This window comes from Panicum virgatum, chromosome 8K (genome assembly GCF_016808335.1).
Source record: "Panicum virgatum strain AP13 chromosome 8K, P.virgatum_v5, whole genome shotgun sequence".
NCBI lineage: Eukaryota > Viridiplantae > Streptophyta > Magnoliopsida > Poales > Poaceae > Panicum > Panicum virgatum.
The window spans coordinates 55,162,270-55,177,891 of record NC_053143.1 but is presented as its reverse complement, the minus strand read 5'-3'; the positions used below and the strand labels follow the sequence as shown (position 1 = coordinate 55,177,891).

Sequence of the window (15,622 nt, the reverse complement as noted above, 5' to 3'; positions counted from 1 at the left end):
CAGGCCGCTTACAACATTGCAACTGAGAAGAGTCCTATCCTCACTTCTGTTCTAAAATCTAAATATTTTAGCAATAAATCTTTCTGGACTGCTAACAACAATGGACCCAAGTCCATTTTCTGGTCTTCCATTTTGCAGGTCAAAAAGGAGCTCCACAACAATGTCATCTTCCAAATTCAAGTAGGCAACTCATCCATTTGGTCTTCCCCTTCGTGTCCCATCTGGGAGGACATTCATAACCACCTTCTTCTGCAGGTCACCACTAACCCCCTCCCATCCAAAGTTTCTGACCTTTGGATGCCTCATAGCCACAATTGGGACAATAATCTTCTTATTCAGACCTTTGATAACACCGCGGTCAACGAAATAATCAAGCTTCATCCTGTCCCTAACACCGACCAAGACATCCTCAGATGGAAACCGGCCAATAATGGTACTTGCACCACCAAAGCCATCTATAACCATTTAGCCTCTAACCAGATTATTAATCTTCCTAGCCAAGGCTCCAGAAGCATTACCCCTCAAACCAACCAAATCCTCAAAAGAGCCTGGAAAATGAAAAACCTCCCTCCTATCATTAAAACCTTTGCATGGAGGCTGATCAGAAGAGCCCTACCGACTGCTGAACGAGCTTCAAGGTACTCTACCCAACCTGACTATAATTGTGCTGCATGTGGAAATATCGAAAATGATGCTCACCTTTTCTTCCAATGCCACTTACCCCGAGCAGTCTGGTTTTCTTCATCTCCTTCTGTTATTACCACTAATCTCCCCTATGAGCAAGATGGGGTTCAGTTAATTTTAGAACAGGTCGTCATGCCTCTCAATCTGGATGACAGCAAGTTTGCCACGCTCCTAACCACAATGTGGTACATTTGGAAGGCGAGGAACGAAAGAAAATATCTGGGCAAAAAATGGACTCCTATTCAGGTGCACCATGCAGTGGTGGCTTTCCTTTTCTCACAACAGCACCAGCAATCACATAACTCCGCTCCAATATCAGATGAAGACCAATCAACACCTACCCAACATCAAACTACAGGTACCAATTTTCTTCCCTCTGCAGGTCCTACTAACAACGCAACTCTTCTTCAGGTTTCTTCCATCCAGGGCTCCAACCATCTACAACAGGTCTTTGGCAATACAATTGCATACCCCGCCTCTATCCACACTGAAGGACAATTGCCCCAGACCAACTCTTTCAGGATCACGCAACCTGCGCTCATAGAAGGCATAAGATGCTACACCGACGCCTCCACTTCACCGGACCAACCCACTCAGTCCTACAGACATGCTGGAATTGGTATCTTCTTTCTCGTACCGCAGGTACAAGCAGCAAGATCTATTTTCATCAAAGCAACTGTGGTCAACGTTCACTCTGTCTTCATGGCAGAGGCAGCAGCTCTGGCTCTAGCTGCAACTATTGCTCAGGCTCTTCACTTCCCCAATGTTACCTTTCTATCAGATTCACAACAACTAGTACAAGCTCTCAACTCCAACAGCCAGGAGAATCTTCCAGATTGGAGAGCCAAGCCTTTTACTCAGATCTACAGGAACTCCCTTCCTCAAATCAACGGCAAGATCTTTAAAATTCTCAGGTCCCTCAACACTACTGCCGACACATTAGCTAGACAGGCTTCTCTCCATAATTCTTCTCATAATGTATCATTTCAACCTGTCTGCTCCTTCGGGATGCATAATCATCAGTGCGATCTCTTCCAAGCACTGAATCATGTAAACCTTCAGTCCTTTCGGCTGATTGCAGCTTGTTGCTGCTAATTAATATATGTGATGTTTGTTGTAAAAAAAAAACAGTCTGTTTTATTCTTAAGTTGAGAACAAAATCCAATCGAGATCTTGGAGCATAGATCAACGTTTTCTATAGCCTATATCTGAAACAGGTCTGAGACAATAGCAACGAGCAAAGGCAAACCCTCCAATATTAGCAATAAGTTTTCCAAAAGTTTTAGCGCAACAGTGATGTGAATCATTTCGGTCTTCATTTCTGAAGGACCGGACAGGCGACCAGGGGGGTAAATAGGAGCCTTCAAAAATTCTCCGAGAGAACGAGTGTCGGGTACCATGATTAGGGGCACCCTAATTGCCCCTAATCAGGAGACTAAAACCGCCCTAAAAATATAAACGCATACTGAACAACCGGGCCCACGAAGGCCTACAGCCTCCTTCCAACCTGGAAGAAAGGAAAAGACTCAAAGAAGCCCAGCCTACAGCCTCCTTCCAACCTCGGATCCGCGGGGTGATCTCTGCCTCGCTCGAGGGCTCCCCGCCGGAGCCCTCGACTGCGCCCCGCGCCTCCGCCTCGCTCGAGGGTAGCGAGCCTGCCCTCGAGCGAGCAGAACGTCTCCGCCTCGCTCGAGGCCACCCCTCGACGGAAGGGACAAACGGTCTTTCCACTCACCCGCCCGCCGTACGGAGGCATTAATGCCAACCACTCCTCCACAGCGCCCGGGTCAGACGGCGTCAGGCCGCCATGCCCCACAGTGGTTGTGACCGGAGTCTTATCCGCCAACTCCGGTCACTGCTCCACCATTCCGGACGCTGTGGCGACACTGTGGGAACCTGCGACGCAGTACAAGAGGTGCTCGGCACTGCTTCAGCTACTATAATACCAACTCCACATACCTCCTTCGTACTTTCCCTTCTGCGGAGCCCTCGAACGGCATGGGCACGACCCTCGGAAGCGGCTCCGGCATTGACCGGGACAAGACCCTGGCCTGTAGGACCCTCGGAACGCCGCCACGCCACGCCTGGAGGATGGTACCCCCCACAGCAACGACCATGCCGCCCGCTAGAGCCAGGACGCCGGCACGATCCCCGCCCGCGCCCGCGTCTGCGTGACACGTGGCGGCTCCGGACCCCTCCCGAGCAGCTAGCTGAGCAGAGAGCTTGCGGGAGTCCGGATGGCACGTGGAGGTCCCGGACCCGTCCGCGGGAGTCCGGATGGCACGAGGAGGTCCCGGACCCACTCGCGGGGGTCCGGGTCCGCGGCCACAGGTGCTGAGCATTCCCACCTCCGGGACACGTGGTGACATCGGACCCGTCCCCGAGCGGGAAGCGGGTCCGGGACCATTGGTTCGGTGAGATGGAGTCAAGGATGATGCCTAGGACGACTGCCACGACCGGCGCCATACCCCACAGTGTACTTCCCACAGTACTCAATCACTGCACCCCCGCGATTCGGGGAGAAGACGACGACTTCCATGATCCCCAGCACATGTACACCGTCCCTCCTTGTGTCTATAAAAGGGGGGTCGGCCCACCTTTCGGTAAAAAACAACGCTTAGCACTACTAGTAGAGCACATACGCTCCTCTGAATTAGAACTCGCCTCGCTTGTACCCCCTACTACAGGCACCCCGGGTGCAAGATAGTACAGTACTCTCGCACACCCCTTTGCTGGACGTACGGCCCCACGGCCGGAACCAGGATAAACCCGTGCGTTATTGTATTGCCTCTTGCATCAACATCTGGGATGAGGAACACGCATCATCATCACTGGTTGGGTCCTGACCGCCGGGTCAGGGCACCGACAGTTGGCGCGCCAGGTAGGGGGCGCTGCGTGACATTTTCTCTTTTGTTCCCATTTGATCTCCAGGGATGGCGAGCAGATCCAACCCATTCCTCATGGGCGCCTCAGATCTGCTCCCAGCGGGATACGTGATCTGGTTCGGGAGTCTTGAGTTCAGAGCAACCGGCAACGGTTACCTCATGGAGCTCCTCTCGCCCAGACGCAACCCTGACACTCCGACTTGGCAACAACAATATATTGTCGAGGACTCGCTGGATCAAGTAGACGAGGCTCGAGACGTGGCGCTCCTACACTCTGCGCGTTATCAGCAGTCCCTGCGAAGGTATCAAGCGCAGAGAGTTCGGCGCCGAGACCTCAACAAAGGGGACTTGGTGCTGAGGCTTCGACAGGACAACAGGGGCTACCACAAGCTCTCACCGCCGTGGGAAGGCCCATACATCATCGCCGAGGTGATCAAGCCCGGCACGTACAAGCTGGCGAACGAAAACGGTGAAGTCCTCACTAATGCTTGGAACATACAGCAGCTACGTCGCTTCTATCCTTAGAGTTCCAACCTATTTGTACATCGTTTGTACTCGCATTTACGATTTCCCGAAACAATAAAGGAGTATGCTCTATTTGTTTATTTTTTGGGAACTTTCCGGACCCTCGGGGGCTCGGAGGCGCACGAACACTGAGGTACGCCTGGCTTTACCCTCGGCAAAGGCAAGCCTCCCTCGGGGGCTACTACGGGGGGAACCCTCGAACGTCCCCAAAAAATCGCCAACGTTTTTTCGAAAAATTTCCGTATCTATGTTTCTCGTATACTTGGGAAAAACGGACGCGAGGCAAAAGCAACTACGGTACGAGGCCGGCCGAGTCGTGGGGCCGCCTACGCCCACTAGATACGGCACCCCTCACCACCTCACGCCTAAGTCGCTTATGAACGCGAAATTCCTCGCAGAAGTTTACCAAAGTCGCATACGAGAACACGGAAAAAGAGTAAAGAAAACGAGGGCTCAAACGCATAAGGCCTCGATGGGCCACACTGTTGATTTACAATTACCAATGTCTTACATCTACAAGTACTATTATGATAAAGTACTAACTCATTACATGGGCTCCGAGGCCCAAACTACCTACAGGTTATCATCCCCTCCTTGCGGATCTTCTGCAGCATCGAATTCGGCTATGGGGGGGGGGGGGATGTCAGCTTCCAGCTTCGCGGCCAGGACGGTGGCGAACTCCTCGATGCGGCGTCGGCATCATCCATGATGGTCGATGCAGCATCCGCATCGGCGTCGGTTGGGACGACGTACCCCGATGACACCCTCTAGAGGTCCATGATGTAGTGCGTCGAGGCCACGGTGAGGGCTCACAGTACACCAAGGCGGAAGACGCTCTTGGCATGCTCGGCGATCCGACCACCTAGCACTCACAGGCGGCTGATCACCGAGCTACCAGACACGGCGCCCTCCCCCTCGAGCACCTGGCACACGCTCACAGCGGTCCGCTCCTGGTCCGTATATTCAGCCTGCGCCGCCATGAACGCGGTGCTGACTGCCTCCTTCGCCGCAGTCTCGTCCGCCACTCTTTGACTCAAATCTGTTCAAAGGAACCAAGATAAGCTGCGATAAACTAGGATCCAACAACAGCGAAATCTCGAGCACTCACCCGTGATATTCTTCTGCGCTTCCGCCTGCTGGACTCGGACGGCCCCTTCGAGCGAGGACAAGGAGTCCTCCTTCTCCTTGAGGGCGGCCTCCGCGTTCCAAATGGCCACCTCCTTTTCCTCGAGGGCTTTGTCCTTTTCCTCAAGGGTCCCGGAGAGCGTGGCGACGGTCGCCTTCTCGCGTTGGAGCTCGGCCTCCTTGCCTTGGAGCTCGACCTCCTTCTGCTCGAGCGCCGCCCTCACACACTGCAGCTCGGCAATCCATGCCTCAGCCTCCTGAGCCTTCTGCTCCACCGTGGCCCTTTGGACGTCATGCTCGCCGGCGGTCCGTGCCAACTCTTCCTCTAGCGCCTGCTGACGCGCCCCCAGATCTGTCATCTTGGTGTTGGCGTTGATGTTCTTCAGCACCAAGTCGGCATTGTGCTGCCCAAGCCAGCGCATTTGGGAGTACAGACGGTTCAGCTCGTCGCTCTTTTTGCGCGAGATGTCCCTCAGCCGCTGCAAGTGGAAGAGCGTGAATGAAACGAACAAAATCAAGGCCAAATACTAACGATTCCGGGGAGAGAGCCACCTACCTGGCTGATCTAGAAATCCGTCGTTCTATGAAGCTCTAAGGCGCGATCGAGGTGGCCCAGAATCTAAGAGCCGGCCTCGAACTGCGCCTTCCAGACGGCTTCGTCCTCCTGCTCGCTGCGGAGAAACGATCGCCCCGGGACGGGGTCCCTCGGACGTCCCCGCATTGAGTACCTCCTCGGAGGCCGACGTGAACTCGGCAATCCGGTCAGCGGCACCAGCAGCAGCAGCAGGGTCGATGTCCCTTGAGTCCCTGTACTCCTTGCTACTCTCCGGCAGTTGCACCACGGGCGCCACATTCTCCGGCGCCACTTGCGCCGTCACCGCCGCAACAACCCTGTCGTCCCGGGCCCCCGCAAGCTCCGGGACGCAGGTTTCCTCCTCTGCCGGCGCCCCTGGCACTGACTCCTCCTCCGCGACACCTCGACCCCAGCCCTCGGGGGTTCGAGGACGAGGGTCTCCACCCCTATTTGGCCAGCGGGGCGTTCCTGCGCGCCCCCACCAATTTCCCCTTCTCCTACGACCGGCTGGGCGGCGCTATCCACGTCGCCCCGACCGGCCCCGACTTCGACATCCGGTCGGGTGGCGTCATTTGCGCCGCCCCGGTCGACCTCCCCCTCGGCGTCAGCCTGAGCGGCTGTTACAGCGCCGCCCTGGCCAGCGTCGCCCCTACTCTCTGGCGCTCGAGCCTGTTGGTCCTTCTGGGCACCTCGAGCCATCGCCTCCTGGAGCTTTGCGGCCTCAGCCACAATATCCACGACGGACAGGGGCTGCGGTGCCGTGTGCGGTGTGGCGCGTGCCCCGGTCTTGAGGGCCTTGGTCGGCGCAAGCGGGGCTGCATCCCTGGAGATGGCCCCGGAGCTAGTAATCGGGGAAGAAGCGCTGAAGTCAGTAGGATTGGGGGGGCAATTAAACGAATGCGAAGAAGAAAATCAAAATCACTTCCCCTGATCGGGCGCTCATGCTGCGCTTGCCCGAGCCGCTCCTTCGGGCCCGCGGCACACTGACACCTCTCGATGACTGACTCGAGGGCGTCGTCCTCAGATCGGCCTCGAGCCTCGAGGCCGTCTGTGCGGACGTCTCCGCGCTCGCCACGGACCCGTCGCCACCCGTCGACAGCGCGGGCGCGGGTGTCCTCCTACCTGTCGCTGGTGGAGACGACTTCTGTCCTGTCGTGGGTGTAGACGACCTCCCGCCCGCGGCCAGCGTGGGCGACCTTCGTCCCGCCGCTGGCGTGGGCGATCTCCGCTCCGCCACTATGAGGGGCGGTTTCACCAACGACCCTGGCGTGAGCCTCGCCTCACCCAGCGTCACGGGCACATCCTCGTCGCCAGCCCCTCGATAGACCGGCGGGGAACCCGCGCCTGTCGCCGCCTCGTCGTCGTCCGAGAAGTTGATCTCGGCATCCGAGGAGCCCTCCTCCTCCTCGGTGCACTCGGGCGTGGAGGGCCGCGGGTTCCCCTCCGCGTGTGCAATTTTGCATGCCTTATTGTGCTTTTCCTTCCTCTTCCTCTTCCTCTTCCGGGCGGTGGCCGCCTCCGCCGCGTTCTTCTGCTTCTTCACCGCCTCTGTGTGCAGGTGGTTGACTTCGCGTTCCTCTGGGACCGGAGGCCTCGAGGTGTAGCCCCTGCGGCTCAACCCTTGCGTAACGCAACCAAGTCAGAATCAGGGAGTGGGGAGAGGAGAAGCACAAATCAGCAACGAATTGAAACTGGAACTCACCACAGAAAGGTACCCCGCCTCGGGGCGCATCTTGATCTTCCAAAGATCCTCGGGGTTGTTAGGGAGCTCCGCCACCGCGTTCCTCGCCCTCCGGGAAGTGACGTCACGGGGGAGCAGCACGAGCGACGTCCTCGAGCCCGAGGTCCGGGCCTCGGGGGTGAGGTAAAAAATCAGCAGGCTCCTCTCCGTGAGAGGAATCACCCTCTGCCGGTGAAAGTTTGCGATGACGGCTGCTGCCGTCAACCCCCTCCTTGCTAGATGCCGCAACATCTCGGTGAGCTCTTCGAGCCTGGCCTGATGCGATGGGGGCGATACCCCCAGTCCCAATTCTCCGGCCTCTCCCGGAGCATGTTATTGGTGAACGCCGGGAGCCGGTTGCCGAAGTTGCGCAGGTAAAACCACCCTCGAGTCCACCCGGCGTTGTTCGTCATCATCCTATTGGGGATGTACAAACTCCTCCGAGATGGGCGCAGGTGAAGCATCAGACCGCTGGCGCGGGCGAACCTCTTCGGCTGGCCCCGCACGTTCTCGATGAAGAGCTCACCATGGAACAAATGGATCCACAGATCCCAATGTGCCTCGATCCCCAGATACCACTCGCAGACAGCAACGAAGACCGCCGCCTGCGAGATGGAGTTGGGGCCGAAGTTGTGCAGCTCCACCCCGTAGTACTCGCACAGCCCCCGCATGAATCTGCCAACGGGGACGCCGAATCCCCGCTCGTGGAGTCGCACGAGGCTCACGATGTAGCCCTTGGGGGGATTCGGTTCGGTCTCCTCTGGCCGCGGGGGGATCCACGCCGGCCGCTCCGAGTTGATGTTCACCGGCAGCAGCCTGTCGTCGACCAGCTGCTCCAAAACCGCCTCGGTGGCGGTGGACTTACCCCATGATAACGACTCCTGGACATCCGACATCGCTTCGAACCGCTGGGGGGGTGCAGGAAGACAAGCTTTACAGTGGCTAAGGTGCGCTCTCACTCTCTCCTTCTTCCTCCTCTCGCTCTCGGCTCTGGGCTCAGGATGCAGGGGAGGCAGAAAAGGCAGGGGAGACGAAGGCAAAATGGCCAGGTAAGCCCAAACAATCCCCCCTTCCCCGTTTTTATCCATCAAAACGGGCAGATTCGCCGCCATGGCCTGAATCTGCCGCATTCAATGCGGTAGATTTTGCTGTCGCTGATGGCTGGGCCCCACGACCGTGGAGTCTCCCACACGCGCAGTTGGCAATAATTACGGCGCAGTAAACGACGGGCGCGGCGCAACTGTAGCACTGTTCTATCCGTCAGCCGCCGCCCACGCCTCTTCGCCTACCTAAGGCAGCCACTTGAAAAGACGCGCCCGCACTGCACCGCACGTATTGGGCCACGTCGCCCACGACCAGCGAAAGACCCGTGCGCACGACCTGCGACTCTGTGCCGTTTGCGAACCGTGATGGAATATTCCTTTAGTGGGCTCTTCGCCCTCGAAGGAACCTCATTCCGAGGCCTTACTGATCAGGGGTTCGAAGCCTGGCTCGTCGAGGGTTCGACAGGCGGCCCAGATTGCCAAAGTCAGGGACTACATGGATGTGCCATACAAGCTACCCTCGAGCGCGGAGTTCAAGACATCCTACGCAGTGTTCAAGGCTAGTCGAGGGTGCCTAGCAGGGGTATCCCATCGAGGGAGAGCATCGAGCCCTCGGACCCTATCGAACGGGTCCGAGCCCCGCCTAGCGAACCTTTGCGAGCGCTTTATGTGACGTGTCCATGGACCACGAGCCGACCCTTATCGAACAGGGCACAGACGTCCACTTGAACTACCTGATAACAGCTCACTGAAGCAGCCATAGCTCACCGTCCGGGCATGGGTAGCATGGTGCGCTTCACCCCTCCTCCCTGCGGAAGGGCGACGAGGGTCGTAATAAGAGTCGAGGGTCCCCTGAACGCCTTCACGCAGGCTAGGGCTCGTGGGCTCCTCGCACACCGCGGCTCAGACCGCACCCTCGAATGGGTCGACAACCGTCGATTACGAAGTTCCACTTGTTTAACCAAAACTCCCACTCTTGACGCGCGCCTGCCAGATGGTTCAGCAGGACTCTGGGTCGCTGTACCAGTACGAAAAATGCCGATGCCGGCTGAAAAAGACACTGGACGACCACCTCAGTAAAGCAACCAAGCAGGGCGACGTTTATAGCCCTTGGACGAGTGCAAACACTCCTCCAATGCCTCGGGGGCTACACCTGCGGGTGCGCTGACGCGCCCCCATGGAGAAAACTTCATACATTTGAGGACCAAAATCCTCTGCAAGGGTGACGCTCACCCTTACACCCTCGATCATCCTCTCCGCGAAGGAGAAGGAGACTTCATTGCTCTTTACAAACAAAGATTACAAAGGGTTACCAGCTCGAAGCCGTCGAAAAGTACAAACGCGTCTGTCTTGGGGAGGAGCGAGCGCCGATGAAGAGCACCGAGTCCTTGGCTGACACCGCGACCAGGCTGCTCGGGATTGCGAGGAGCAGCCCCCAGACTACACGGGTCCGGCGGGATGCCCTCCTCGCAAGCTTTCTTCTAGCGTCTCCTCCACCGAAGACCTTGCGGGGAGTCAAGCTGGTGGACAGTACCCTCTGCCCCATCTCCCCGAGAGCGACGTTGTTGCCAAGAGGGACAATGCGAAGAATGGTCACCAAACCTGGCACCGCCGCCATGGTCAGGTGTCTCAACGCCCCTTCAGGCTGAGGGACATCGCAGAGGCAGGACCCCTCGGGCCCAATGTTCTTCTGCTAATCCCACTGAAGCCGAGGGATGGTGAGCACACCCTCTCCAGCTTTCCCTCGCCGCTCGCAAACATTCTTCTAGCATCAAAGCCTAAAGAAGCCAGGCCACCCCGTCCGGGGGACGACCGTGAAAGGCAAAGGGAAACATTACTAGACTTAGGCGATGCTAGAAGTAAGAGCAGGGAAGTTGGAGAGGATAGGGAGTCCCACGATCCCTATTTATAGCCGCATCGGGCGCCAAGCTTTAAGCCTGTCGCAAGGGGAAGGCTTGGACCGCCCGTGATGGTGCGGCACCCCACGAGCAAAAGATGCCCTCGGTTACCATGCCGAGACGTGACCAAACAACATAAAGCCGAGCCCCTGAACGCTGAGCAGCCCAGCATTGGCGCTGGCCGACTGCCCTCGAATGGCGCGTCATAAGGCGACCAGGGAAAGCAGGGCTGAGGCCCTGAACGCGGGATCATGGCCCTGGCCTGCTCAGCGTGCTCAGCGTGCTGACGCGACTCGCCACCCGAATAAGACAAGAAGGCGCGCGTGCCTCGGAGCGCTTTTTCTAGGCGCACTACCCCGACCGACGAGTTGTCGCATCCACCAGGCCAGCATCTGGATGCGTCTGGTGGGAGCGCAGCACCGATCGATCACATCAAGGGGTAAATTTGCCGAAATACCCTTTGGCCGAATCACCTGACTCGACCAAAGGCTCGGGGGCTACTGTCGGGTACCATGATTAGGGGCACCCTAATCAGGGGACTAAAACTGCCCTAAAAATGTAAATGCATGCTGAACAACCAGGCCCATGAAGGCCTACAGCCTCCTTCCAACTTGGAAGAAAGAAAAAGACTCAAAGAAGCCCAGCACGTGGCCCACGTACGCAGTGCGGCCCGTCCACACCCCCCTCGGACCCGCGGAGTGATCTCCGCCTCTCTCGAGGCCACCCCTCGACGGAAGGGACAAACGGTCCTTCCACTCACCCGCCCGCCGTACGGAGGCATTAATGCCAACCACTCCTCCACAGGGCCCGGGTCAGACGGCGTCAGGCCACCATACCCCACAGTGGCTGTGACCGGAGTCTCGTCCGCCAACTCCGGTCACTGCTCCGCCATTTCGGATGCTGTGGTGACACTGTGGGAACCTGCGACACAGTACAAGACGTGTTCGGCACTGCTCCAGCTACTATACTGCCAACTCCCCATACCTCCTTCGTACTTTCCCTTCTGCGGAGCCCTCGAACAGCAAGGGCACGACCCTCGGAAGCGGCTCCGGCCTTGAACAGGACAAGACCATAGCCTGTAGGACCCTCGGAACGCCGCCACGCCACGCCTGGAGGTTGGTACCCCCTACAGCAACGACCATGCCACCTGCTGGAGCCAGGACACCGGTGCGATCCCCACTCGCGCCCGCGTCTGCGTGACACGTGGCGGCTCCGGACCCCTCCCGAGCAGCTAGCTGAGCCGAGAGCTCGCGGGAGTCCGGATGGCACGTGGAAGTCACGGACCCGTCTGCGGGAGTCCGGATGGCACGAGGAGGTCCCGGACCCACTCGCGGGGGTCCGGGTCCACGGCCACAGGTGCTGAGCATTCCCACCTCTGGGACACGTGGTGACACCGGACCCGTCCCCGAGCTGGAAGCGGGTCTGGGACCGTTGGTTCGGTGAGATGGAGTCAAGGACGATGCCCAGGACGACTGCCACGACCGGCGCCATACCCCACAGTGTACTTCCCACAGTACTCGATCACTGCACCCCCGCGATTCGGGGAGAAGACGACGACTTCCATGATCCCCAGCGCATGTACACCGTCCCTCCTTGTGTCTATAAAAGGGGGGTCGGCCCACCTTTCGGTAAAAAACAACGCTTAGCACTACTAGCAGAGCACATACGCTCCTCTGAATTGGCACTCGCCTCAATCAACTCCTCCTCTAGCGGAGACTTGGGAGCTTCCCTCCCTCTCTCGCCTCGCTTGTACCCCCTACTACAGGCACCCCTGGTGCAAGATAGTACAGTGCTCTCGCACACCCCTTTGCTGGACGTACGACCCCACGGCCGGAACCAGGATAAACCCGTGCGTTATTGTATTGCCTCTTGCATCAAAGGACGAGGAACACGCATCATCATCACTGGTTGGGTCCGGACCGCCGGGTCAGGGCACCGACAACGAGGCATATGTCCCGAAAACAACCCGAAGCACCCCTCTTCTAACCGCCAAGGTGATACAAGCCAACACTTGACGAGTTCACCCTAGAAACGGTTAGGAAAAGCTCGACATAAAGCGGAAGTAAGTGAAAAGCAATTTACTCGAGCAAGGCGCAACAGAAAAGTGGAAGCAACGATTTATCAAAGTGCCGAAAAAGCTTTTCCGAAAAGAGCTTACTTCACTAGGCATTTAACGATTTCATGGAGATTAGCAAAGCTCAAAATCAAGTGGTTGTAAAGCTTGTCCAGAAAGCCAATCAAAAGACTCATAAAAAATATTGGAACTAATCACTATAAAAAGTCTTCTTAATTAAGCATGTAAAGACTAGCAAATTGAGCTAAATATCACAAGTTAGCCAAGCACGCAAAGTTCAATTAGAACTAGCTAATTAAGCAGAAAACTAACACGTATTACCAAGACCAAACACTAATTAACTAGACTAGTAAGGTGCACGTGCGGCATGCACGTGTTAGAAGAGCAATGTTGTTAAAAATAACTACACTAAATTTTAGCTACAACAATCATTTTTAAGAAACTATATATATATTTAAAATAATATTCAAAATATAAAAATATACATTGTAAAATTATTGAATTGGTAAATAACCGAAGTCTAAAATGTGACCATATGCCCACACAACTTAATTTGGCACAACAAAAATATTCAAATTCATGACTGCCCACAACACGAAAGTTCCATGTCTGCATTAGATTTCATTATCCAAGCTTGACTTCGGCAGCAGTTCTATACTGAGAAGAGCATAACCTCAGTACCTCACCATACCTTAAAAGGAGTGGGAAAAAACAAACCCAAAGAAATGTAAGGTGGATGTACCTACACTATAAAAGAGCAAATAAAGCATGTGCCTCGATTTTGTGGGACCTATAAATCTCTATTCCTTGCCTATATGGCTGCATCTGAATTAAATAAGAAAACATACATGATAGAAGACCTTAAGAGTCCAAATCATTTGGCCTATATTTCTCTTGCCACGGGACCATAAATCCTTCCATGAGATGTTTAGTCTTATCCAAAAGTCATGGTTCATGTGTTTTGTTCACTCCAAAACTTATAAAATGCTAAGAAAGACAAAATATACAAAAGACTGAAAGGGCTCTGCACATATATCCACTTTCATGATATATAATTGTTTTACACGACTATATAACAGGAAGCTGACGGTACACGGATTAACTTGCTAAATGATATAGTTTAGAAGGCTACCATTTGTACAATAGGCTGAAATCTACGAACTCAACTGCTAATGCTACATTTCTAGACTGATCCACATTCAATGCCTTTCTCCAAATTAAGCTGACAAGAAAAGGCTAATCACCAGGGGGCATCATTTTAGATGGAGACATATAAAACCACCACGGCCCCATCTGAATAGACTTAATGAAACAAAGATTTCAAAAATTTCTAGAATATTGCAGGTATTAATAGAAGGATGTCCAGATTGCTACAGGTTGCTTTAGGAGAGATAAGGATGGGCCTTTTAAATCCATATTAGAACAATACTGACCTGAAATCATAGTGTCTTCAGGAGTTAGGACTTCAATCTTTTGCCATATTAGAACATCGGAAGGGAAACTGGCTACTGAAAATTGCAATTACACCGGAACTTCCATAAGGTGAGGGAACATGTCAGAGTCGATCACAGCTTGGATCTTGTCATTACGTCCATTAGATAGGCATAAAACAACCCATCAGACATCAGTTAGGACCTCCTCATCCTGATTGGATGGGACACCTCGTTGCAGATAGAGCTGAGTTGACCTACTCGACCTCAAGCAAATAAACAAGATATTAAAAAAAAATCAGTTTTGGCCAACACAAAAAAAAAACATGACCCCGGATGGAAACCTTATCAAAACCATCATACACTCTGTTGGTGTTTAAATGTTTTCCAAACCTTATCCAAGCTATCATGCTCTGGTTGGTGTTTAAATGTTTTCCTCAAAGCCTCCCAGTTTGACAAGGCCATGTCTTGTTCACCCTTTGTAAGTCTTCGTTTTCTTGGAGGAGAGCTTCATGTTTATGGTAACCTGCAACCCACCTGTAAATTCCAAAAAGATGAGTAATTTTTTCAAACAAAGATGGACATTTATCTACCAGGTACAAGAGAATAACTTGGATAAATCAAACTGAGAACTCCAGACCAGAAGAAGAAAAATACAAAATTACCTGCCACTTATATATTTTCTCTTCCATTGTTCGATGGGCCATTAGGCAGTAAGCATATACAGGTTTGGTCTAGCCTTACCTGGAAAGAATATTCCCACTGAATAAATAAATAATCACAAGTAAGTGCGACTAATGAGCAACTCAGGTGACAAGTTCTTGCCTCCAAACTCGATAAATGGCTTGCAAATCGTGTGCTGGATTCAACGATGCATCCAAAAGAACTACATGATTTGCAGCATGAAGGTTAATGCCCAGAGATCTAGCACAGACGTAAGTGCCTACATGATAAGTATGCCCGTGTTCTGGTAGCATGAGATTCTAACAGTGTTCTGGTTTCTTGGAGAAAAATTCTGATGCTTTCAACAGATCTAATTGCAGTATAATATAAAAAGGTCAGCGAACCATAGATAGTATAACAAACTTTATGGAAGCACGAGCTCCTACATCTTAGAGAAGAAGCTGATGGTCTGAACAGATTAGGATCCTAGGCTTTTTGCCTAAAAATGGGTTTTAGAATTTCTCCTCAAGCTAGAGCATGAACAATTGGTTTCACTTAAAAAATGGGTTTTAGAATTGGGAACATATCAGGTGCAAACCAACCTCTTCGTGCAAACTATGGAAACTTCAATCTGGAGCATCAGATCAACATCCAAGGGGAGGGGCGCAGAGAGGTGGGAGGGGGATTTGCAAAAGTGTGATTACCCAATCCAAGGGCGGGTCCAAATTGTAAAATTACTCAATCCCTCATACCCTTTGAATGTTGATCCAATGACTCAGATTGAAGTTTCTATAGTTTGCACGGAGAGGTTGGTTTGCACCTGATATATTCCCTTTAGAATTTCCCTGCAAGCTAGAGCATCAACAATAGGATATGGAGCTATATATATCATTAGAATTGAAGTGTAATATCTGCACATAAATACAGTATACACACACATATACATTGGTGGACCAGGCAAGCATCTATTCCTTTGACAGAGTTCTACCCACATGTACGTT

At 53.8% G+C, this 15,622-nt stretch overlaps 1 protein-coding gene and 1 long non-coding RNA gene across 2 annotated transcripts; one reads left to right on the top strand and one right to left on the bottom strand.

Annotated features, from left to right (window-relative positions):
- Positions 1-273: 273 nt before the first annotated feature.
- Positions 274-1,814, top strand: LOC120645282. Its single transcript, XM_039922090.1, has 2 exons — positions 274-930; positions 1,096-1,814. Exons 1-2 carry the CDS (start codon positions 298-300, stop codon positions 1,777-1,779), a joined length of 1,317 nt encoding a protein of 438 aa, XP_039778024.1. The 5' UTR covers positions 274-297; the 3' UTR covers positions 1,780-1,814.
- A 12,003-nt stretch (positions 1,815-13,817) lies between these two features.
- LOC120646423 lies at positions 13,818-14,702 on the bottom strand. The gene is made up of 2 exons (XR_005664425.1): positions 14,624-14,702; positions 13,818-14,495 (listed from the first exon to the last, which is right to left on the bottom strand). It is a non-coding gene; the product is annotated as an uncharacterized LOC120646423 (long non-coding RNA).
- Positions 14,703-15,622: the final 920 nt, after the last annotated feature.

What these genes read in the sequence shown, in the direction of transcription:
- LOC120645282 (XM_039922090.1), top strand. Translation starts at nt 298, where the DNA reads ATGCCTCATAGCCACAATTGGGACAATAATCTTCTTATTCAGACCTTT. An exon ending in AAAAATGGACTCCTATTCAG is followed by an intron (nt 931 to 1,095) that starts GTGCACCATGCA and finishes ACTCTTCTTCAG; the next exon opens with GTTTCTTCCATCCAGGGCTC.